This window comes from Spinacia oleracea, chromosome 2 (genome assembly GCF_020520425.1).
Source record: "Spinacia oleracea cultivar Varoflay chromosome 2, BTI_SOV_V1, whole genome shotgun sequence".
Lineage (NCBI taxonomy): Eukaryota > Viridiplantae > Streptophyta > Magnoliopsida > Caryophyllales > Amaranthaceae > Spinacia > Spinacia oleracea.
This window is the reverse complement of record NC_079488.1, coordinates 95,154,093-95,179,443: the sequence shown is the minus strand read 5'-3', so window position 1 is coordinate 95,179,443 and position 25,351 is coordinate 95,154,093. Positions and strand designations below refer to the sequence as shown.

Genomic DNA, 25,351 nt, shown 5'->3' with positions numbered 1-25,351 from the left:
GTGGGTGTGGGTGTGGGTGTGGGTGTGGGCGTGGTTGAAATTTTTAATGTTTTTTTTAGTAAGGAGGAATACATGTGGGTTGTCCATGGTTAAGTAAAGAAGTGATATAATATTAGTAAAAGTATGTCATTTATAGAAGCGAGGCAAGTATTAAGGGACGACTTTATAAGGAAAGCGGAGCGAGTATTAAGGGACAGAGTGAGTAATAGTGTATAAAATCAATCCTTTAAAATGTTTTTCTATAAAATTTTTTATAGAAATTTAAAAGTTAATCAAAACATATTAAAAGTTTTAAAAAATTAGGTAAACATTTAAAAAAACTAGGTAAAAGTTATTTTGGTATACAATAAATTTATTGTACACCTTATACAGACCTTTTGATAAATTTATTGTACATGCTCTGCGGTAATGGAGGTGTTTGGTTATGAGAGGTTTGATGAAAAAGAGCTTTTCAAGTGAATTAGGGGTTTGACCTTTAGAAAAAGCTAATTGGAGTGTTTGGTTAGGAGAGGATTTGAAGAGAGTTTTAGGGTGAAAAAGCTAATTCTGGAAAAGCTCACTATTTGAGCTTTTTGCAATTAGAGGTTTGAGAGGGTGAATATCAAAATTACTACCTTGTCCTAACATTGCCTAAAATTACAACTCCTAACCTTTCTCACTAAAAACATTATTCACACATTAGCTCCTTCACCTAACCTCTATTTCCTTCTTCCTATCTGCAGCTTTGTATCCGGGTAATTTTTTTTCCTTTTTCTAATTCTAATCGAGTATAGTATTTTAATGTTTTTTACAATAAAATTCATAATTTTGGTTTTACATTAGCCTCATTCATCCGACCTTCATTTTCGTCTTACTTGATGTTTGCATGTTCAATGTGTTTATTATACTAGACTCATGTATTGTATTAAATTTTATATTAGAACTTTGAAACACTTGAAAAGTATTGCAATCATGCTTGTAATATTAATAAGCTCTGTTCTATTGGACTTATTTTGACTGAACTTATATGAACTTAATTGCACTTATCTGAACTTATTTTATCTGAAATAAACTTTTTTTGTGTGAAAATGTTTGAAAAAAACTTAATTTTGCTAAAATTATATTATCTATACTTATCTGAACTATTTTGTCTGAAATAAGTCAAAATAAGTCGAACAGAACAGAACCTTAGTAATATTTCTCTATTTGCAAATAAAGAATTTATATATTTTAAATTTTAAATTAAGAATAATTTATTTTTTAAAAATAAACTTATTTATTCAATGCTTGTTGAAGAAATAAAACGAAAATAATCAACACAATAAACCATTTGTCTAATATTAATAAGAAACAAAGTATCCAACAATAAATCAATTCCACTTGTATGGACCAGGTCCACCCTATGGTTAGTGTGGACTAGAATATTTAAGGTATTTTACAACAATTAAAGATGACATAGACCAACAATGTTCACAGGATCCAAAACCGCGTGGGCCATATAGTAACTTTTAAGTTGATGTAGTTGTACTTCTATGTAATATAGTTACTCTACTAGTCATACAATAAATTTTAACCAATATAATTATTAATGTATGTAACATAGTTACTGCAAAGATCACATAGTAACTTTTAAGTTGATGTAGTTGTACTTATATGTAATATAATTACTCTAATAGTCATACAATAACGGATTGATGCAATTATGATAAGAATCCAATTACTTAATTATGTATACACAAATATATTTACTGTTTTATATCATATAGTAAATATTTATATCCTATAGAAATAGTTACTTTTCTATATCATATAGTATCTCTTTCTATTCCTTAGTTACTCTTATATGTCATATAGTTAATGTTATAAAAAAGAGTAGCTATATAAAAAATAAGAGTAACTATATATTCATTCTTGCAGACATAAATAGTAAATTACAGAAACTATATGTTCAAAAAAGTAACTATATCTTCAGAATAGTAAATATGAAAAAAATAGACATTTCGATAAGAATAACTAGTTATTCAATCCAAAGAGTAACTATATCATATAAAAAAATAATTTTAACTATAGAACAATTTCTATATTATAAAATAAACAATATGATATAGATGCTTTAGAGGTCATATATTAACTTTTTTCTGTTATATAGTTACTATTATATATCATATAATTACTGAAATAAAAAAAGAGTAAGTATATCAAAAGTAAGAGTAATTATAACTCGTGAATAGTAATTAAGAAAAATATTAACTACATGGTTAGTTATTTTTAGATACGACATTCTAATTATTCGAATATATTAAATAAACCACATTAAACTCAAATATTTTTTTTGAACTAAAGAATACTAATCGCCACGTCCACGTCCCTTCCTTCCACTACCACGTCCTCTCCTTCCTCTACCACGTCCTTGATTTTCATTGTTGTCGGAATTTTCTTCTTCTTTCATGCTTTTGTTTTCCTTGCAGAAGTTATTCTTTGCACGACTTCAATTCTGGATGCATCATCTTTGTATTTCTGAAACAATAATATATAAACTAAGTTAATAATTTAACATTTAAATAAAAAAATAACATAGTAACTATGTAAAATATACAGTTTCTATTATGCATCATATAGTAACTCTTAGAACTAATGATGGTAAGATACTCGCAGAATTGCAGATATGATTATAGTTATATTCATATAGTTATGGTCATACTAATATAGTCACTCTTATTACTAATAACATAGAGTAAAAAAAAAGAACACAAAAAGAATATAATGATAAAATAGTAACTATTAAAAATACATAATTACTATTATACATGTTATAGTATCTCTTACTATTAATGATAGTCATATATTAGCAGAGTCGCAGATATAGTTATTGTGATCATAATACGTAACTCTTGTTACTAATAGCATAAAGGACAACAAAGAACATCAAAAGAACATTATAATATACATAATAACTATACCAAACATATAGTTATTATTATACAAGATATAATGCCTATAAAATATTATTGATGGTCATTTAGTCACAAAGTTGCAGATATAGTTGGTGTGTTAATAATCTATTAACTCTATCACTAAAAATATAGAATAACATAAAATAAAATAAAAAATGACATAGTAACTATTTCAAACATATAGTAATTTAGCAACTTGGAAATTTGCAGGTCCAATCCTTTTTCCAAATATTGCATCGATTTGTAGAAGAGCACATACCTTTTGATTATAGCCACATAATCATGAAATTTATAGTTAAATATAGTCGATAAATCATTATAACATACAATAAGCAAATGTTATAGTTAAAATCGCATAGAAACTCTAAAAATCACATAGTACCTCTTTAAACCATAAAGATACAGTATAACTCATATAGTTACTATTTAAAATCGTGAAGTCACTGATCGAAGCGAAATGAAATCAATATGGCAAAACACAAACGTTAATTTCTCCAAACAACAAATATATATTTCCAATTTTAAATAAAAATAGACTTAAAATACTTTAAAAACCAACGAACCGAGATGTGATCTCTCAAATTTCTTGCAAGATTTGTAGACGAGTGCAATGATCTTCAATTCGGTTTCGGTGACGTCGAACCTCCTTCTTGATCTACTACTTCCTCCATTTTTTCCTCATCTAATAGATCCAATTATGAGCATTATAAGATAATTACGAAGAAAATCGAACAAACCCTAAAAATTTAGGCAAAAATCTGAAAAGCAGAGAGAAAATAAAGAGAGAGAAATGAGAGAGAAATTAACATAATGCAAATCAAAATTTTTGAAAAAATAAATAAATTAAAACGTATATAAAGTGGGATAGACACAAATCGCATAGAAATTTTACAAAACATATAGTAACTCTTTAAAACACCTATTTATTGTAATACACATATACTTACTATTTAAAATCACGAAATAACTATCACGTGACAATTACACATGTTGCCCAACCAAATTACTATATTGCCCTGGCCCACGCTAAGTTAGCATAGACCAGATTTATATTAGTGTAAATAACAATAAATTATGTCAATATATTTAATGGTCATTTTACATATCAAACAATTAACCGATAACAACTAATTTACCAAACATTTTACACACACAGCTATTTCAACAAATTAGTCAAACCAGATAATACAAATATTTAACAGTTAACAGCTAACAATTCCTAGCCAAACAGGATCAATATCTTTTCCACCCTCCTATCTTAGGGGAAAAAAAAAACTTCGTATAAGTTTACAAGAATGATTGGTAGAACAATTTCCTTCAATAATGCTTGAAGATTCGTAAATTCCAAAAATACGCTACTTTTTCACTTATTTCCCACTGTATCATCCATGTCAACAAGAAAACCGGTCTATTTTTTTTATATAAAATATACAATAAACCGCTATCTAAAACAACGGTTTAAAGGGGTAAACCGTTATCTGAAATAGCGGCTTATGTATTTAATGAAGCGCCATTTCAGGTAGAGGTTAACATAACACAATAAAAAACCGCGCAATTTTTGTTATAAAGCAAACCGCCATTTGAGTTAGCGGTTTGTACCATTGAGCCGCCAATTCAAATGACGATTTGTTTTAAAACAAAACCGTCATTTCAATTGGAGGTTCTAAGCTGAACCGAGAAAAAAAATTACTTTTATATTTTCCATACTGACATGGACGATTTGGAGGGAAATAAGTTAGAAATTGAAGTATTTTGGAAATTATTAAATCTTTTAGCAATATGGAAGGAAATCACTCCGATAGTTGAAAGAAAAAAAAAATGAAATGCGCGTGTAGGAAAAAGGAGCGTGAAATGAGGGGCTTATCCTTAGAGGAACACGTGGTAGGACCTAAAAGCGTACCTTCATATAAAAATTTAAAAGCAAAATCCCAATTCTCACTTATGCGGGGTCCACCTTGTTTAGATGTTTGCAAATAAGTAATAACCCACTCGCGCTTACCTCACTCTCCTTTCTCACTCTGCTCTTTTTTCTCTCTCCCCCTCACCAAACTGCAAACTCGAAGATCCCCTCCTTTTCTCTTTCTCTTTCTCTTTCTCTCTCTAGAAGTTGATAAAGTAATAATCAGCGGATGTCGGGAGGATAATCATCAAATTTTGCCCTGATTTTCACTGGTAATTATTCGATTGAATTATTAAATTTGTACTTATTGTTGTTGTTGCCGTGATTTTTTCGATAATTTTTAGGGTTTGGTGATCTGATGTTGATTGTTTTTATGTGTTTTGATTGTGAAATTAGGGTTTTTGTTGGTTACTTTTTCTGGCTGTTTGTTGCGTGTTTTGGGAGATGAACAACGAACGGCCGCCTGAGCCTCTGGATTTCTTCATCTGGACTGTTGAGGTATTGATTTCTGTGTTAAGTTTCGGCAATTTTGGAGTCGCATCTTGTTTTTTGTTAACGTTTTCTACTATTGATGAATTTTTTGCTTTTATTTTTTAATTTCCTGTATATTTGTTGTTAATTTCAATAAATTAATTCTCTATTTGATCTGGCAATCATGCATTCTGGCGAAATATGGCGTTTTGGTTAATCTTTGCCCCTGTGTAGGTCTTTTAGGAAGAACACTTTATCTGTAGCATGAAGTGCTAAATTGCTAATTATGTTAGATATGTGATAATTTGGCTGATTTTTCCTTTAGACAATAAGGACGATTCGAAGTCCTACAAGTAAAGTTAAAAGGGTGGTACAGTAGTTTAAGTGTCTATAGAATTTGTTATTGATAGGAGGCAGAAAAATTTGAGAAGGGAAATGAGAGAAGTTACTTCGCATTTTGATGATTACAGAGTATGTCTCTGTTAGGCGGGAAAGAAGTTTCGCAAAAGTATGTTTTCCTAACTTTTGTTCTACAAGTAGTATTCTGTTAGTTTGAGTTGAAATGCTGAATAATAAGTTTAATCTAAAGTTCCTTTACCAGTTGAGTTTTATCCGTGTTGGGATTGAGATACAATGGAAGAGGTTTTGGTCTCCGAAGAATCCGTTATTGTTCTGCTGGCAGTGGACTAAGTCATTTTCTTTTATGACGGAGGGATGTTTTGTTTGTGACCGTTTTTCTATGCCATGTACCTAACTAACACGATATAGGAGGTTCTTTTTTGCAATAAGAGATCACTTAGTTTTATGGATTATTGTTTCAATGGTGAATCCAATCTATTAGCCGTTTTATGATTATGGTCTATTAAGCTTGGTATCAGACATCGCAGGAGATTACATGATTATGCTATAAGTTTTGATTTTGAATTTCTTTTGGAAGTCGCTTTGGGAACATGTTTGGGCAGTCAAGATGGTTTCATGGAATCTTTGAATGCCGTATTAGGTTTTGCTGGTCTTGCAAACTAGGGGTGTTAATTGAATGCCCAAATTAGGCCGTTCCAAGTTCAAATCCAGTCCAAGTCTGTCTATATCACAAGTAATCTTATTGATAGGATCTTTCAAGTACTCCATCATATGATGTATGGCAGATTGGCAGGTCCCTACCTGCCCAAACTCTTGTCAATGGATATACTTCCTCTATTCTTTTTTAAATGACACAATTATTTAGGCACGTTTTGCCAATGCACGATTTCAAACGTTAATATCTTTTATTATGGATAAGAAAAAATTATATAAAGTTGATATTTAAAAAATATTTATTGAGACGAATCTAATAAGATCCCACACGACTATGTTTTTTCTTATGTATAAATCACAAAAGTAAGTCAAAGGAACATGTGTGAATAGTGTCGAAAGTACAATTGTGTCATGTAAATAAGAATGGAGGAAGTATAAGTTATAACTATCTCCAAAGCATATAGCCTTTGATAATTGATACCCAATATAAACCAAAAATCTTGCTTCTACTTCCTGCCCTTTTTTTTTGTCTTGGGTTAATTTTATACCTTTTATTAGCAACATACATCACTTATGATTTGTTTGTCTTTAGCGTTTAGTTTGGTAGAATGAAATTGGAAGGAAAAGAAGAGAAAGGTAAAGAAAAATTATTGGTTTCCCATGTTTAGTTCCAAAAATCATATGCGCGATTTGATGGGAAAGGAAGGGAAATGGAAGAAAAACGTCATTAATAAATCTTCACTTTCCTTTTCTCCCAAATTTAAAGTTGTCAAATAATTTTCCTTTCTTTTCCCCTCACTTTCTTCCATAAAATCAAACAACGGAAAATAAATTAAGTTTTCATTCCTTTCCTTTCCCTCTCCTTCTTTTCCCTTCCTTTACTAATGTTGTACCAAACAAAGCCTAAAAGAGACTCTGCCTGGGAAATATAACAGAAGTCAGAAGAACTGTATGTGCCTTTCATTGCACTCACACAGGCCTTTTTTTCTCTAAGTCATCATTTATCTGTTGATGATTGTTGAAGCTGGGAGTGCCTTGCTAATCTATTTCTTAACATGATATCATGGGTATGAAAATGTTCTGCTCTCTCTTATTGCATTTTGCTGTTGACAATTTTTAAATTTCATTAAACTGCTGGTAAAGTCAAATAATTTTCATGGAGTGTCCTTTCTTTATACGCTGCTCTCTCACAGATGTACAATGGGGAAGCTTTAGGAATAGTACTGAGTAAAGAAATTCTAGAAATATTTCATTATTTTAACTTTTTTGGTTGATGTCTTACTGTTTTAGGTTCTGCTTAATACCAATGTGCTCCATTGTTGTGTTGGATTTTTTATGACGAATATATTGCCCACCATCCGAGTTTCTTGTCTTTCTTCCTTTATACTGGATAGCATCTCAATATTTCTTACATAGCTTATGTTTTTTCTTTTTTGCAGGATGTTGGTTTGTGGTTAGAAGAAATAAATCTTGGTAGCTACCGTCAAATTTTTAAGGAAAATGGTGTTAATGGTGAGTACTTGGAGGGAATGTCCATGTTCACAACCGAGCAGATACTCAGGTTCATTAGGCGCTGCCACATGAAATGGGGGGACTTCATCACACTTTGCAAGGAATTGAGGCGAATAAAAGGTTCCTATATCTTTTGATTTCCCGTAATCTCTTTAAAGCCCCCAATATTATTCAGAGAGAGAGAGAGAGAGAGAGAGAGAGAGAGAGAGCGCAAAATAAAATTGATTACATGATCTTGACTGTTTGTATCAGAAGTCTGATAACTAACCATCTGGCAAAAGAAAATCATTTTCTGTGTTGCCTGGAAAACTGATGAAAGCTCAATCATACGTATAAAATGTATACCTTGTAACTCTAGTTAACTAAGGAATGCGTTCTTAGATCTTCATAGTTTACCTCTAGAACTTTCTTGATATGTGAATGGCAGAATTCACCAATGACTGTTTTCCTCATACTATTATGAAGTGCATATCATAATACATCTACCTCACTTGCATTTTTATCAAGGGCATGCCTCTGAAACTACATCATTAGAAGTTTGCATTTAAGTGGAGGTTTGACGTTTTTGTATATGTTTTCAGTGGCTTGCTTGAAAGGGGAGCAAAAGGTCCGTAGGCCATGGTGGGCCCCTTCCTGCTTGTCCGTAGTGTTTGTCAAGGCTGCTAAACGCAACAGACAGTGTCGTGTTGTGTCACTGAAGCTTGAACCATGATAGTAGACGGTACATCCTGTACGTATATTTTACACATTTTGCTTAGTGAAAAAAGGATGAAGAGCAAGGAAAGCATGACCATGTTGTCTTCAAGTTGGGCGTAGTGTTGAGAAGCACACTTTCCAGGAAGTTCTCTATAAATGTAAGTGATTTGTAGATGTACCATTTGTATGTATCTAAAGAAAAAGGATGATGTGGTTGCAAGGCTTTTTGATTAAGCAATGTAAACTTTATCTGACGAAGAAACCCATACATACTACCCCTAGCCATGCTTTGGCGTTTGCATTCCTTGCATTTGCACCTGTTTGTTTTGCTATACCAAAGAATTAAATTTCAGCACAAATATACCTGAAAGTAAACTTAAATTCTTGATCACGTTTAAGTGGGCAATTCTTCGGGAGACTATTAACAATGAAACCCAAAAAAGGCGACTTTTTGTGCAAGTTTGAGAAAGAGCAAGTTGATATCCAGCTTTGAAGAGGCTATTATCAAAGATGAGATGCGATGCGATGCGACAAATGCATACGCCTTCCGTAAATCCGACGTCTCAGTTGAATTATTATCAGAATTGATATTCACATTGATTGCAATAACTTAGTTAGCTGCTTCATTTCACAGCAAGATAATACATGATTTGAGGGTCTTTTTGTCAACTGTGTTTACAATGTTAAGTTCGTGAAGGATTTAAAGTCAAATTTAAGGGTACTAACAATACGAAATGCCTATCATGTTAATTTATAATTTGCTAACGGGGATGTCTACCTATCATGTTAATTTATAATTTGCTAACGGGGATGTCTACTAACTTAGTTGATTAATTTTTGAGAGCGGTACCGTAGACTTAGTTATGATTTATGTCCCGTCTACCACCGAAGACTGCATTTGATTTGTAAATAACATCCCAATGAAATATGCTGGTGTGCACTAGAGAGGGTTTGAATGAATTTCACATTGTTGATCTCTCTTTTCTCATAGATCTCTCGTTTCCTTCACCAACAACCGATAATTTCCCTTTTATAAGATTGTACCCACAAATCATCTTCATTCTTCACGATATTAATCTCCTTCCATCCCCCAGTTGTAAAAAAAACACGACTCGTAAAACATGTTCTCTTTCCACAAAAATCAGACACGCGTAAGAAAAATCACATTCTTTTAATTTTTACGGAGTAATAAACTACATCAAATTTGCACAACTTTAAAAGAATTTCAAGCATCAACTTACAAGTGATATAAACCTTTCAATTACTCGAAGAACCTTAAAACAAAGGTAACTCGAAAAGTTGGAAGACTTTGTGCCATTTTGTTAGTGCTGGAGATTCCTCATAAATCATTCAAATAGTATCATACAGAAAGAACACTGAACAATATTTGAAAATGGAAAACACCTACAATCACATAAGCATATAATGGCATCGAAAACAGTGAATCAATGATTTCAGCAACGTACTAATTCACCACTTTCCCTCAGCAATTAAGCGTACAGATTACAGAGACGAGTGGTTCAGTCGACTAGGACTTCACATTTTAAGTCTCAAAGTTAAAAGCTGACTTACAGGGAACACACACTAAGGAATCCGATTGAAGACATCAATCATCATGCAATCATAAAACTATGTACTGAATTATAGGCCATTCAGGTTCTGATGTTTTAGGGTCTCCATACTTGGAAAGATAGTGTTTGCTAAACAAGTAGGTTTAGCTTAGAAATAGGTCCCTTCTGGAGGTTGAACAAGCTTTCGGTTGTGGGGTGCAGCCATTTCTTTCCTCAGCTGAGTCAGAATGTCCTCCATAGTGTACTCTCTCTGCCAGTTTACCAGCATTCCAAACTTCTTTGGTTCAACCTGCCACCCACAATATTAAAAATCAAAGACTCCTCACACTCACATACACACTACACGCCATGAAATAAAATTAAAATAGAAAATTTAACTAAATGCTAATAAAAACAATTACATCCTATTTCAACAGGAGTTTCAGGACATCAGCCCACTATATGACGGGTCATATGCAATTACTGAATGATCTCATTAAGATTCAAGTTGAATGTAAGAACAATAAGTTTCTTACTTAAAAGAGTAGCAAATACTTCACCTTGTCATAATGCAGTAATCCAAATAGATTGGTTTCACAGGTAGGTCATAGGCTTGTGCAGGTTCAATTCCTATATACTAAAACTAACGTTCCAGATTTCTACCTCAACTTCATGAATAAAATTGAACAACCATTGTTAAAAAGCTTGGTTGGAGCATTGCTTTTCACCAAAGACTCAGATGTCAGGCATATTGCATGTACAGTATTGTCAGTATATGATACAAAACGAAAAGGTGGGATGTGAAACCTAATGGATGAGCAAGAGTGCAAAACATATTAATCAGCGGTTATGATTGTTTTGTAGGCGTTGATACCACAAGACTGGCAACAAATCTGGGTACTTTTGCAAGGGAATTTTCATGCCAATATCTATGGTAATTCAACACTAATCCCAAGGGTGTATTTGTCATTCATAAATATCTGGAGGTGGAGTTGCATTATCATATGAATATATGAGTCACAATACTCACAACAAGGAACACACAAAAATGCGACATATGCTTCACTGTTCCAACTGCAAGGGACTTAGGGACCTTATAGTGCAGAAATATTATTTATCATTAAAAAATTGTATAATCTTCACATAGACATCCTCAACAGGCTGTAAGAAAATGGATATAAAACATATTTCCACGTCAACCAGGCAGAAAAATATAAACATTACCATTCCACTCTCAGGATTTACACAAGTCATGTTGACTCGTGTGTGGAAGCGAACACTTGGGGGTTTCTCTGGATAATCTTTGTCACAGAAGAGCTTCAATTGATAAATGCGACCTTCATGTACGCTCTGACACAAAACCAGCACAAATCTTCAAATAAACAAAAACAACCAAAAAAAGGAAAATGAACCATGTAGCACAAGCAACAGGCAATTTGCAATCACTATTAACTACAGCAGGCACCAATACTTCTCTTGAAGCAACAATATAATCCAGCAAATCAAGATCAAATGAATCCAAGAAGAAGGGAAGAAAAAGGGAAAAGTCCAGAAACCAAACTGACTGCAGTACAAACTGGGACCAGTATAGAAATTTAAAGCTCATTGGACAATGAAGGAAAAAATGAGCTTCTTCCACTAGTCAGTTCGATATAAACGTGAAACAATCTGGATTTCTACATTAAATTAAACAACTTTAGAGGACATCATGACCACTATATTCGATCTTGAAAAATCTATTATACTACCAGAACTCTTGCAAAAGGGAATTACGTTCTATGCACAAACCACTCAGAAAAGAAGTGTTGTCATTATTCTATGTGAAAAACACCCAGCTTTATAATAAGTTAATAATCTTAATAAAAATAATGAATAGCTGAATCATCTAGAACATTGATATAGATGAGATGTACCCTTGTGAAAAAGTAGTAAAATAAGAAAAGACAAAAAATACACAACTCACATTGTGAGGGCCAATGATAGTTCCCGTCCAAGAGCGCATGTAAATATCATCACTATCATCCATCCCATAGCTGACACTCCCATCTCCAATCCCTTTCTCACCACGTTCAAGTTCTTCCAACAACCTGAAGTTTCTGGGAACTGCACGACAATATCAACAATGTATCAAATATAAGTTCCTCGCAGCTTTAAATGAAATAGCAACTGCTACCTAAAAGTAACTTAAAGTAGCAAATAACCATAAGAACCAATCCCCCCCCCCCTCCCCCCCTAAAAGGTAATCAAACAAGAACAACCAAGCCTTAGTCCCAAAATGATCGGGGGCGGTTAACATGAACCAGAAAAAGAGGGAACACGAAAGCAAGATAGGGAGATTTAGAGAAAAGGCAAAATATGTTCTGAAAATAATAATAGAATAAAAATAGGGACACGAGCGAAGTATGCAAAGAAAATAGAAAAAAGAGAAAGAGATGGAAAAGAAGTCATGTTGGGTCGTGGGCATGTATTATCCACTCCACCCTATCTAATGTCATATTTTTCCTCAATCCCCGATAAACTCATATCAATCTCAATCACCTCCTTCCATGTTTATTTTGGTCTTCCCCTACTACTTACGATTCCATTTGTTTGCCACTCTTCAATACTTCTAACCGACGCATCATTTACCTTCCATCTTACATGCCAAACACCTTAGTCGATTCTCCCTCATCTTTTTCTCAATCGGTTAACCCCCACTTTCTTCCTAATCACCTCATTCCTCAACCGATCGATTCTTGTATGGACATACATCTAATGCAACATACACATCTCCACCACATTAATCTTTTGCATAGTTTCACAACCCACCATTTTGTGCAATATAATAGTGCGCGTCTAATTGTCGTACGGTAGAATTTCCCCTTCAATCTATAGGGCACTCTTCCACTTCAACCAACCTGATTTAATCTTATGGGCGACATCTCCATCCAACACCCCATCTTTTTAGATTATAGATCCTAGGTAGCGAAAGAAATTTGAACTTTATACAGTCCTCCCATCCAAGGTGATTGTCCTTGCCTCTCGGCTTCTATCACCACTAAACTTATACTCCAAATATTTTGTATTACTTCTGCTCAACTTGGAGCTACGAGATTCCAAAGTATGTCTACATAATTCCAACTTACTTTCCACGCTTACTTTACTTTTGTTGACCAACACAATATCATCTGCAAACCACACGCACCATGGTACACCGTCTTGAATTGAGCTCAATTCGTCCATTACGATGTCAAAGGGAAAAGGGCCCAGTGTGGAACCTTGATGTACTCAAATCGTGATAGGGAACTCCCCTGTCTTAAAAAAAAATAATTAAATGTCCAAAGAAAAATATCATTGTACATATATTAAAATAGGAGTTGCCTCTCAAAATAGTCCTTCCATGCGACGCCCTTTCAATACACATGACTAGAGGAACATTTGCCTCCATGAAAAAAGTCCACAAATACTCGGTGTTGTGATGCATGAACCAGTAAATTGATAATTACAAGTGATACTACAGTCAACAACCATCAACCTGACGAGAATCTTGGTATTCAATACAACAACAAAATAGATGCAAGTAGTCGTGCTATTTGCTTTCTTTCATCTCTTCTCATCACAATTGTCGAATCTATACCAAAACGATATCCTAAGTCATCTTTGTGAGAAAAGACCCAAACACTAAGGATAGTGATAGTTATAAGTCAATACTACAGTCTACAACCATCAATCAATACTACAGTCTACAACCATCAATACTACAGTCTACAACCATCAGTTATAAGTAAATTGATAGTTATAAGTCAATACTACAGTCTACAACCATCAATCAATCATCTTGGTGTTCAACACAACAACAAAACAGATGCAAGTACACATGCTATTTGCTTTCTTTCGCTCCCTTCTCATCACAACTGCTGAATCTATACCAAAAAGATATCTTGATTCATCTCTAAATTTAAGGTCTGAAAATGGATTTCCTGTATAGTGTGTGAAGGACAACAGACACTATTAATTCCCATCTCTAGCCTGCACTCACAAGATGTCTTTTCATAAAGGTCTATATGTAGAATGTACTTCTATTAAATTGAGGACTCTTTAGAACTATGAACAACGCACTCATAAAAGAAAAGGTCCAAAACTGGAAAATGTTGAGATACCTCCGATTATGGAGCATCTACAACCATATCTTTTTTCTACGTAGAGTTTTTCTCCATCGTACTCTTCTACAAGAAAAAGGTGAATTGACAAGTGAAACGTTAGGAGAGTGTTTGGGTTGGTGTGAAACATTTTCATCCAATTGCTGACAAACAAAAGATGAATATACTCCAGTCAAAATGACCACAAATCCTCATTAGGAGAGTGTTTGGTTTGGTGTGACGTTTTCATATAAAATGATTTTCCCACTTCTGATCATGTGTTGTCTATTATGACAAGTGGTGTAAAATAACTTTTCAATAAATCTCTCAAGGGGGCAATATTTTACATTTCAAAGTAAGGGAAAACCCTCCTTACCTCCCTCTTTTCTCTTATCCCTTCCCATCCGTTTCACCTAATCTACTCCTATTTTCTATTTTTTATGACCTTTTCTAAGGAACCAAACAAAAGAAAACTATTTGGAATTTTGTTTTTCCTCGGAAAATCAATTTTCACTGAAAAGGTTTTCTATCAAACCAAAGGGAGCCTAGGTTTCACTATTACCAGAGTTGTCGATAAAATGCATCAATGCCAATTTATGTTGTCTCATAAATACACAGAGTGCCCATTGCTCCTCGCCACCATGTAGCCTCGTCTAGATAACAATTAGATTCACCATCTATAAAACCCCTAATGAACTCCCCTAAACACTAGCATTTCAAAGAGACTGTCAAAGTTCAAACGTCGTGTTACTAATTAGGCTTCTGTATTATGAGACAGAAAACTAGCATAAAATGACCTAAATTCTCAACCTATTCTCTTATCAAAGTAACAATCTTCTATAGTGAAGTCAATAAAACTCCATAATTCTAAAACCAATCCCCAACTCCATAAATTCATCTCTTATCCAAAGTAAAGCAACCCTTTAAAATCTTATATATCCAAATATGAAAAAATGTCAAAGATTATCCACACAAAATAAAATGAACCACTAACAAACAAATAAACCCAAAATTGAATTTCAACACATCAAAATCAATCCTAAGATTAGATCCTGTTTCAGTTGAATCAATCAAAATAACAAAAAAATCGACATGACACATCATTCGATCAAGCATAAAAATGACATTCATAGACACAAAATCACACAATCAACAAAATAAAATATTAACCCTAAATTAAATGAGAAAAAACCCATGACAATTTGTAAATTTTCAACATAAATCGAGAAATAAAAAGAAGGGAAATAGAATCTACCGACGACGCTAGATCCTCCAGAACCAATCGTCATATTTGGAGAATAAAATCGAAAGGAAGGGGGAACTGAAGATTGACGCAAAGTGTATGAGAGAGAGGGGGAATGGTGAAGACTGAAGAGGTTTTGGGTTGTGGGTGTTAAAAGGAGGATCACGACTCACGAGTCTCCAGGTACGAGTCAAGAATCTGAAAATGTCAAGCTTCTTTTATTTTGGGAAATTCTCAATCATAGGGTGTTCATCGGTCCAAACTCGGACCAGACCGGACCCATCCGGATCGGACCGAAGACCGAAATTATGATAATTCAAGACCCGAAAACCGGATCGATTATGCTCCGGACCGGACCGAAAAAATCGGTCCAAAATACGGACCGGATCGATTTGGACCGGTTGTAGACCTATTTCTATATATTATTTACTTTTTATAAAAATTATGATAAAAAAGAAAAAATATATATGAAAAACTATTTGTTTGAGGCGTTTTTTGGAAGCTAAAATAAAATATTCACAATATTAGTAATACTAGTATTGAAGCCCGTGCGATGCACGGGTTCGTAATAAAAAGTACATAATTGTCTTATTATATTCTGGCTAAGTTTGATACATTTATTTATTTGAGCTATATTTTTTCGAGAAACTTTTGTGTGAGACCGCCTCGCAGGAAAGACCGCCTTGTTGGCAGTCTTGCTGGCAGCCATGTTGGCGCGTGTGCTGACGTCATGCTGACGTCAGCATGTAATTTTTTTTTTGGAATTTTTTTTTTTGAAATTTTATTTTTTTGAAATTTTTTTTTCGATTTTTTTTTTCAGGCTTAACTAATTGGACTTTAGGCTTAACTAATTGGACTTCAAGCTTAACTAAATGGATTTCAGGTTTAACTAATTGAATTTCAGGCTTAAATTTTATTTTTTCGATTCGAATTTTTTTTGAAATTAAAATTTTCAATTTTTTTTTGGTACTAACTATACTAGTGTAAAACATAACTAAAATTAATAAAAATCATAACTAGTTGAATAACAAAATAGTTAAGGTATAAAGACAAATAGTTAAACTTATGAGTCAAATAGTTATTAATTTTAAACAAACTTATTATTAACTAAAACTCATAAAATCTTAACTAATTAGTTGCAATGCTTAACTAATTGATTTCATTGGTTAACTAATTGGTTTCAGTGCTTAACTAATTGGTTCAGTACTTAACTAATTGGTTTCGTTGCATAACTAATTAGTTTCGTTGCTTAACTAATTGAATTTTAAACTTAACTAATTAGTTCCAGTGATAACTTAATTAAATCCAGTGCATAACTAATTGATTCTAGTGCTTCACTAATTGATTTCAGTGCTTCACTAATTGGTTGCATGCTTTAACTAATATGTTACATTACTTAACTAATTGCTTAACTAATTGGTTCTGAAGCTTAACTTATTAGTTTCATTTTTAACTAATTGATTCAATTGCTTAACTTATTAGTTTCATTTTTAACTAATTGATTCAATTGCTTAACTAATTATTTTCAATGCTTAAAAATTTGTATCTTAACTAAAAATCTGAAATTCGTTATCTGAAACTCAAAAATACATAACTAAAACTCAAACAATGTTAACTAAAACCAAGAAAATCGTAACTTAAACCGATAAAATCATAACTAAAACTCGAAAAATCATAACTAAAGCCTTGAATGAAAATTCAAAAATACGTAACTAAAACTCAAAAAACCTTAACTAAAACCAAAAAAATCGTGACTAAAACTTAAAAATTAATAACTAAAACATAGAAAATAAGTCCATCAACAATTATTTCAGAATTATAACTAAAACTAAAACATAATTATTCTTAACTAAATACAAAAAAAGTGTAACTAAAACATTACAATTCTTAACTAAAACTAAAACACCAGTGCTTCCAGCTACGAATCCCCAGTCTGCAGCGATTCTATCACAATAATCGGCATCACACGGCAGCAGCAACACTGCACAACCATCAGCCAGACCGCCACCACTGCAAAGCCTCCTCTTCCTGCCGGAAACAAGAACAAATCAATTACATCCACATAAACTGAAAAAACTGAAAAAAGTAAACCTAATCAATCCAATCTAATCGACACCAAAAACCTAAAGGATTAAACAAAAACCTAATCAATTTAATCGAAGCGAAACAAAAACGTAATCGAATCAAAAACAAAATCTCAAGAGTTGACCTAATTACATCAAAAATCAAAATCCAAAAACTTTAGCATAACCATAGCTTGAACCATCAAAATCGACAACAATAAAAAGAATGAATTACATACCTTGAAGATTTAGTTCGAGCGAGAGAGAAGCCGGAAATTTATAGGTTGCGCAAAGGAGATTAGATTTCCGACAACCTTCGATTGCGACGATGGCAAGGCGGCGACGCCGGATTCTCATTCCTCTCTTTCCTTCGCCGCTCTGGTTTTCGCTTCCCCATCCCGCCGGCCACCAGGATCCCGCTGCTAAACACCACAATCGACTTCGCTGTTCTCCTCCTCCACCACCACCACTGCCGCCGCTTCTTCTATTCAAATCATCAACAATTAGGGTTTCAAAAATCAAAATCGAAAAAATTGAAGAATTTCAGAGGAGATAGAAAAGAGAAATTCAGATGAAGGAGAGAGATGAGGAATTACCTCAACAAGCCACCTCCGTTGCTCCTCCGTGGCGTCGAAAAGGAAGAGAATCACCGTTGCTCCTCCTTCATCTCGTGCTACTCGGTGGAACGGGAAGGAGCTCCGCCACCGCCTTCGCCACCTCCGTCGTCAATTTTGATGAGAAGTTGACGACATTGAAGGAGAGAGAGACAGAGAGCTTTGGAGGAGAGAGAAAGGAATTAGGGTTTTCAAATGAAAATGGGAAGAAAATGTGTATTTATATTTTGATTAAAATAAAAGGTTGATGAGTCATGCCACATCAGATGTTACGTGGCATATTGGCTGCCATCAAAGCGGTCTTTTTCGTAAGACCGCCTTATACAAAAGTTTGTATATTTTTTCTGAAAACTATTATGTTGATGGTTAGATATGGGTATAAAGTCATACATTTATAATCGGAAAAAAATATAGGTTTAATACAAATAGAATTCTATTATACACTTAATAATAATTATCATAACTATTACAAATTTCTTTCGTGGTTGCACCCATAAAGAACTTTTTAACTAAAATTCTATCATGACACCCTTTTGGGGTTTTATGTAAATAAAATTATATTACAAATTTCTTTCGTGGTTGCACCCAAAAAGATTATTTATCTAAAATTCTATCATGACACCCTGTCAAGACTGAAATATTATTGAGTGAAAACCTGAATCGTATTGCTTATGATAAGAGATATATATATATATATATATATATATATATATATATATATATATATATATATATATATATATAGTACAACTGATTCCAATACTTCTAGTTGACTTAGGTACGTAATATCATAATCTAATGCTACTGCTAATGTATGGAAATCTAAAACCAACTTAAACTCTAGGACTAATATATTGGTATTAGAATTGTAATCCAAAAGAAAACAATACATTTTGTATAGCAATGGAAGGGTGAAACCGTAAATGCTCTATTGTTAAGAATAAGACAAAATAAAACAAAGAAGGAAATGAGGGGCATGCACGTAAATGCACTATTGGGTAATATGCATACGTGTGTAATTGTATAGAATGAAGAATTGAATATATGTTGTTCCATCTATTTTTCTTTTTTGACTATTCTATCCACTCCCTATGGTATTTTGCATTTGAAAAAACTCACTATTTGTAATTCTATCTTATTTGTTAAAAGCGGATAATTGTATCTTTTTCTCTTATTATCTTTTACTTAGTACTTATATATCTTTTTTATTCTTGTACAGACCTGAAAACTCATAATTTACATCATACTCTTAAAGGGTACACTCATGATAATTCACCCACGTTACAAACATAAAGAGAGGGATCAATAGTCATAATTAGGAAAGATAATCTATACTTTAACTAATTCTATTCAAAACATAAAGTAAAAAAACCCAAAATCAACGATTTTAATTTACATCACTTAACCCTTTTTCTAAACAAATCCACACACCCTTTCAATATTTTTCAGTATCAATACCAAAAAAACTATGCAATGGTGAATTTTAATACGTGAAATGCATAACAAAAACAAGCAGATTGGAAACAGAATAACTACGGGTAAAAGGAGTAACTTGTTTATAAAAGAGGAATATAGTTTTATAAATTTACCCAACCATGATAACAAAACTTGAGAATTTTTTTGGAAATTATTATGTTGATAGTTAGATACGGATTGAACATACAAAGTCATATATTTTTAACCGGGAAAAAAATATAGTTTAATGCAAATAGAATTCTAATGTAAATAAAATGATAAAATTATAGTTTATCTATCCGTAGTATATGGTACCAATGCAAGTACAATTGTAATGTATATATAATTCTAATGTATTCTCCTACGATTAGTTTTGGAGATACCCATAAAAGGAAGTCTTATCTTCTTTGGGTTTATATTAGTTTCAATCTACGAATGTTGGGTTTATATTAGTTTCAATCTACGAATTGCTTGATGTTTTTATCTAATTAAGACTCTTAATCTACGAATTGCTTGATGTTTTTATCATATTGAGACTCTTAGATTATTTATTTAATTAATTAACAATCTAATTATACTATATTTAATTAATTAACAATCTAATTATATTTGATGACGTGGAAATCCTACGTGGCGCTCCGAAAACTCTTGAAAAAACTCCCCTTTATATATATATATTAGATTTACAACATATTAAAGGAGAGAATTAAATGTTTAAATAGGTTATATTATATTTTATTAAGGAAAAATCGGTCCGGTCTAAAATCGGGTTTTTGACCGGACCGGACCGAACCGAAGACCGAAAATTGATATTTCTCGACCCGTAGACCGGACCAATTTTCTTCGGTCCGGTCCGGTCTATTTTTTCGGTCCGGACCAATTTTTGCACACCCCTAATCATAGTAACATAAATTAATTTGGTTTTATTTTGGGTGCGAAATATAATTAAACAGGTCTCGTTCAACGCACTGATGAGATTAAATATTTTTTTTCTTTTCTGAGTAATTTATTTAAAAGAAGTTATTAATAAAATAAAATCAAGTTTTATCACCGGGTGTTGGAAAAATCAGAGGAATTATTATTTATTTGAATTATAAAGTGATTAGTGCGGTTTTAGGAGTTTAGCGTTTCGACAAAAAATACTTAAGTTGGGAAAATATAAGGAAAAAACTTATCAAACAATTATTAGATACCATTTTCTTTTGGAATTGAATAATTATCCGTAACTGTAACCATACTCATACCCTTGATCTATCCAAACTTTTGGATATGGTATTGATTATAGCTGATCAACGTTGGCTCGGCCCGCGGGCCCGACCCGACCCGACCCGAAAATTACAAGGATCGAATCAAGAGAGTATCTTGTACTGGGTTTGCAACAACACGATACTCTGCTTATGCATGTGGAAAATTTAGAGACAGCCGATTGCTTCTTCGAGCGTCAGGAGATGAAGTTGCCTCCAAGAAAAATTGCATAACCAATGGCGGAACGCCAACCATCGGGACGACCTGTCCAATCTACATCTGAGTAGGCAATCATGATTGACATGTATGGGGCGGGGTGAAGCCAAAGACCGAAGTCTAAAGACCCTGCAAGTACTGTAAAGCCCCATCCATACTGCAATGCTTAGTAGGATCGGATAATAAATCGCCGTTTGTATGAGAAAGTGTGGTACGACTAGGAAGAGGAGTACGTTAAAGTTTAACAGTGTGCAGATGGAATTTCAGAAGAAGATCATAAACATATTTTTCTTACCCTAAAATAAACCCTTGGAAGTACGCACTGCCTGCACTCCTAAGAAGTAGTGTAGATCACCTAGATATTTCATAGCAAATGTAATCCCCCGTAAATTTATAAATTTTATTAATATATTTTAACGTATATTTTTTATATTTAAATAGAATTTATGAGTTTTATATAATAAATATATAGTTAACGTATATTTATTTTATTTTAAGTACGTTCTAAATATTTAACGATTTTTGAACTTTATTATATATCTAATGTATATTTAATTTTATTTAAATATATTCTAAATATTTTAACGGTTTGTGCAATCAAGAATAATTTTAGAATTTTATGTTGAAAAGAATTCGAATTACGAAAACACGTTCAATTGAATTTGGAAAAACAATCCTAATCGGTTTTGGATTCAAACATTAAAGCTCAATTCTAACCTTAGCCCAACTTGGTAAAACCCAAAGTAAATAAGCCCATAATATTCCTACCCTTGTTTCAACATTCACGTGAAAAAAATCAAAGCTTCCAAACCCTCCTTATTCTTTCTTCTTCACGTGAATTAGAAAAACCTCCAAACCCTGCTTCCTTCACCTTTGCTTGCTGCTTAACCATCGTCCACCAGCGCATCAACCACCTCGCAGCCGCCGCACCACCGCAGTCGCTGCATCGTCATGGAATCCACGTTGCGCCGCCAATCAATCCTCCCTTCCTCTTCGTTTCTTCCTCTCTCGTCACCAGCAACAACCCCCACCGTTCGACCAGCGAACGCGACCACCTTCTCTGTGCCCAGCCGCCATCGTGGCCATCCACGACCACCCTTCCTCCTCCACGCCGCCGGTAACCTCTCTCCCCTTCTCCTTCTTTCTTTCTCTTTCGTTCTCCTTTTGCGTGACTCTCTTTCTCACTCGTTCTTTTGTTGCTCGAGCCAACAGCCACGTCGCTGACCACCAGCTCTCACGACCACCTTGCTCGCGCAGCCCCCGCGTCGCCGCCCAGCTTGCGCCGCCGCTGCCGTGCCCCTGCTCGCCGGCAGTCTCTCTCCTCCTCTCTTTATTCTTGGTTATTTCTTAAACCCTAAGTAACTAATTATTTTAATTAAAGTTTGTTAATTTAAATGATGTTCTTGAATCAAATTTATAATTTTTATTGTTGAATATGATTTTCAGATTTGGGTATTGTTATTATAAACCAATTAATTTCAGTTTTGGTTAATTAAATAATTAAGATAGGGCTTATTCATGATTTATTAATTTGAATTATGTTTTCTTGAATTAAAGTTATGGGTTTTGTGATTTAAATTATAAATTTCAGATTATGCAAATTATATAATAAAGTTATTAATTTTCAGATTATCAAATTATTTTGAAATATTAATTTTGATTGTTTAAAGTATGAAATTCAAGGTTTTTATGATTATTAATCATGGTAGGTTGAGTATGGATTATTGAATTTGTTGTTTTGAGATATTAGGAACGTAGATTGACCTTGGTGAAGCTTTTAAATGAATTTATATTGCTGAAAATTTAAAGTACGATGTTTGCAAAAGTTTTCAACGAATTTCAATCACTAATTCAATAATTATGATGCTAGGAAATCAAATGTTAAAGTTTTGATATTGGGGAAAGTTCTAAATATGTTTAGGATGCATTTAGAATGCTCTCTTATGGTTGTCAATGATTAGGAATTGATTGGGATTATTTGTTGGTTGTTTTAGGCGGAGAATTCTCTTTAGGCGACTTTTGAAAGTGTTAAAGTGGCCTATCAGTTTGTTTACACAAGGTACGTACATACCTGCGTGCTTGGAATGTGTGCTAATTGTTGAACCCATGTTGAATTTTGTTGTTGAACTTGGTTATGTTGATACTATTGTTGAACTTGGTGATGTTGATATTATGGACGAACTTGGTTATATGAAATGTGCATGTTTAATACTGTTGGACAAACTTATTGAACTTATTTTGCACTATGAGAACTGTAACATGTTAGTATGGATGATTGATACAAACATGTTGGTTGGGAACACTAGATTATTCTATATGATTGGTTTGGATCGATTGGTTGTTGTTCCCTTTCTATCTTTTCACTACTTTATGAGGGCGGTGGACCTTGTTTAGTAAGTTGAAACTTTATGCCCATATACAGGGTTGATCATGGTTAAAGGAAAGGTTGGATAAATTGGAATGAGTCTTGATTGATGCTTTTATGATCACTTACTTAATTCCAAGATAAAAACAGTTGTGAACAAATGTGAATTGTATGTCTTATGTGATTGTTGAGTCATAACAGAGTCTCAATTTGTAAATCATGTAAAGTGAATCTGGGTAGCAATAGCTTTAGACTGTGCACGTCTAAAGTGACGGACAAACAGGAGTTGGGGTTCATGGTGGTAGCCCATGGCCTTTTCTGAGACCGGATTGATCACCGTGTTCTATTTTTATTCAAACGTTCCTCGATATCGCAGGTCAGTGAGGTTACGGAGTCGCGCCCGTACCTCGTCTTCCTTAGTGAAGACTGTTGGACGGACAACTCGGTCCATTGTCTATTTCAACTAAAATAATATTAATGTTATGAAAGTCTAGTCCAGTCTAGTCTAGTCAACTGTGATTTGAAAGTGAATGTGTCCTGGTTATTCTTACTTACGTTATTAGTATCATGTTAGGATTATTCGTTTAATAGAATCATGTTAGGATTATTATTGATTTAGTATGTAGTACTCAGCTTTGCTGATTACGTGCTTTTGCTTGTGCATGTTGATCATGGCTATGCCTTATTGATCCTGTGATGACCCAATCTTGGTGAGCAGTCTCTAGGGATCAATAAGCATCGTCCATTACAGGTTTGAAGGTGATGCATCATGGGGTTCGGGATTGAAGAGCTGTGTAGTTATTAAATTGTTTTGTTTTAAGTTTGATGTTGAATTTGTTTGGCCTGTTTTAAAGAGACTCGAACCTTGTTTTAATTAATTACGTTGACTTTGTTTTGTTGGTTGGTTTTAGATTTTATTCCGTAGTTGACTTATTTAAATTATTAAAGTTAGTTTTATGTTTTCCGCTGCAAAATTCTGAATAAGCCGTTACGTTTTCACACGGGCGATAATGCCTTGATAATTCTCTACGTTTTATATTAAAAGGTTATTTTAGAAAAGAGAGAATTGTCGGGGTGTTACAGCAAACTCGGCAGACAAAAGAGATATGAATTTGGTGATCAAAGAATCTGAGTTGCCCGTGACAATGATATATTCGACATAAAGAAGAAGATACACAATGAATTTGTCACGACGAAATATAAACATAGTATTATCCGATCGACAACAAAAGAAGGCCTGTTGTAACAAAAAAGCTGCTAAAGCGAAGATACCAAGCTTTAGGAGCCTGTTTTAAACCATACACTGCTTTTCTAAGACGACAAATGTGATTAAGAAAATCAGGATGAATGAAACATGCATGTTGTTTCATGTATATCTCCTCAATTAACTCACCATGTAAGAACACATTTTGAACGTCTAATTGACGAACGACTCAATTAGAGGAAAGAGCTAAAGACAATACCAATTGAATAGTCGTTGATTTCACAATAGGGCTAAGAGTCTCAGAATAATCTATACCTTCTTGCTGTCCGAACCCGCGACCAACCAGACGAGCCTTAGGCCTAATCATATGACCATCTTCGTCGATTTTTATCGTATAAATCCATTTGTACCAACCAAGTCCTTTGACACATCAAATGGTATTAAATCACAAGTTTTGTTGACACATTGTATTAATCTCTCTCGCCTTAACTTCACACAATTTTAAAATTTTATTAGATTTTGAAAAACAAGTTGGTGCCTTTTCTTTTTCAACTATATTGAGATTTAATATTGATTTTGATTTAAAATTCCATTTTTCTCACGAGTTCACATTTTACGAACACTATTAGGCGATAAAATCGCAAAAGTACCATTCAAGGGAGATGCTTGAGAGGGTGAGTCATGGACTTGAGACGACGACGACAAGGGGCACGATGGATGGGAGACTTATGGGGCTCGCTAGGGGACTACAA

General features: G+C 33.5%; 3 protein-coding genes across 3 annotated transcripts; 2 read left to right on the top strand and 1 right to left on the bottom strand.

Moving 5' to 3' along the window:
• Positions 1–4,939: 4,939 nt before the first annotated feature.
• On the top strand, positions 4,940–8,830 carry LOC110805740 (uncharacterized). Its single transcript, XM_022011367.2, has 4 exons — positions 4,940–5,105; positions 5,230–5,331; positions 7,758–7,950; positions 8,412–8,830. The coding sequence occupies exons 2-4, from the start codon at positions 5,278–5,280 to the stop codon at positions 8,540–8,542; spliced, it is 378 nt and encodes a 125-aa protein (XP_021867059.1). The 5' UTR covers positions 4,940–5,105; positions 5,230–5,277; the 3' UTR covers positions 8,543–8,830.
• A 1,148-nt stretch (positions 8,831–9,978) lies between these two features.
• On the bottom strand, positions 9,979–15,632 carry LOC110805731 (ubiquitin-conjugating enzyme E2 variant 1D). Its single transcript, XM_022011354.2, has 4 exons — positions 15,450–15,632; positions 12,040–12,179; positions 11,301–11,426; positions 9,979–10,386 (listed from the first exon to the last, which is right to left on the bottom strand). The coding sequence occupies exons 1-4, from the start codon at positions 15,481–15,483 to the stop codon at positions 10,246–10,248; spliced, it is 441 nt and encodes a 146-aa protein (XP_021867046.1). The 5' UTR covers positions 15,484–15,632; the 3' UTR covers positions 9,979–10,245.
• A 6,204-nt stretch (positions 15,633–21,836) lies between these two features.
• On the top strand, positions 21,837–24,290 carry LOC130467101 (uncharacterized). The gene is made up of 4 exons (XM_056835561.1): positions 21,837–22,147; positions 22,243–22,369; positions 23,025–23,089; positions 24,114–24,290. Exons 1-4 carry the CDS (start codon positions 21,982–21,984, stop codon positions 24,128–24,130), a joined length of 375 nt encoding a protein of 124 aa, XP_056691539.1. The 5' UTR covers positions 21,837–21,981; the 3' UTR covers positions 24,131–24,290.
• Positions 24,291–25,351: the final 1,061 nt, after the last annotated feature.

Excerpts from the sequence above, each read along its gene's own strand:
- LOC110805740 (XM_022011367.2), top strand. The coding sequence starts at position 5,278 with ATGAACAACGAACGGCCGCCTGAGCCTCTGGATTTCTTCATCTGGACT. Across the intron at positions 5,332-7,757 it reads TCTTCATCTGGACTGTTGAG|GATGTTGGTTTGTGGTTAGA; the intron begins GTATTGATTTCT and ends TCTTTTTTGCAG. Across the intron at positions 7,951-8,411 it reads GGAATTGAGGCGAATAAAAG|TGGCTTGCTTGAAAGGGGAG; the intron begins GTTCCTATATCT and ends ATATGTTTTCAG.
- LOC130467101 (XM_056835561.1), top strand. The coding sequence starts at position 21,982 with ATGGAATCCACGTTGCGCCGCCAATCAATCCTCCCTTCCTCTTCGTTT. Across the intron at positions 22,148-22,242 it reads CTTCCTCCTCCACGCCGCCG|CCACGTCGCTGACCACCAGC; the intron begins GTAACCTCTCTC and ends TCGAGCCAACAG. Across the intron at positions 22,370-23,024 it reads TCCTCCTCTCTTTATTCTTG|GCGGAGAATTCTCTTTAGGC; the intron begins GTTATTTCTTAA and ends TGGTTGTTTTAG.
- LOC110805731 (XM_022011354.2), bottom strand. The coding sequence starts at position 15,483 with ATGACGATTGGTTCTGGAGGATCTAGCGTCGTCG. Across the intron at positions 12,180-15,449 it reads TGGAGGATCTAGCGTCGTCG|TTCCCAGAAACTTCAGGTTG; the intron begins GTAGATTCTATT and ends ATTGTCGTGCAG. Across the intron at positions 10,387-11,300 it reads TAAATCCTGAGAGTGGAATG|GTTGAACCAAAGAAGTTTGG; the intron begins GTAATGTTTATA and ends TGTGGGTGGCAG.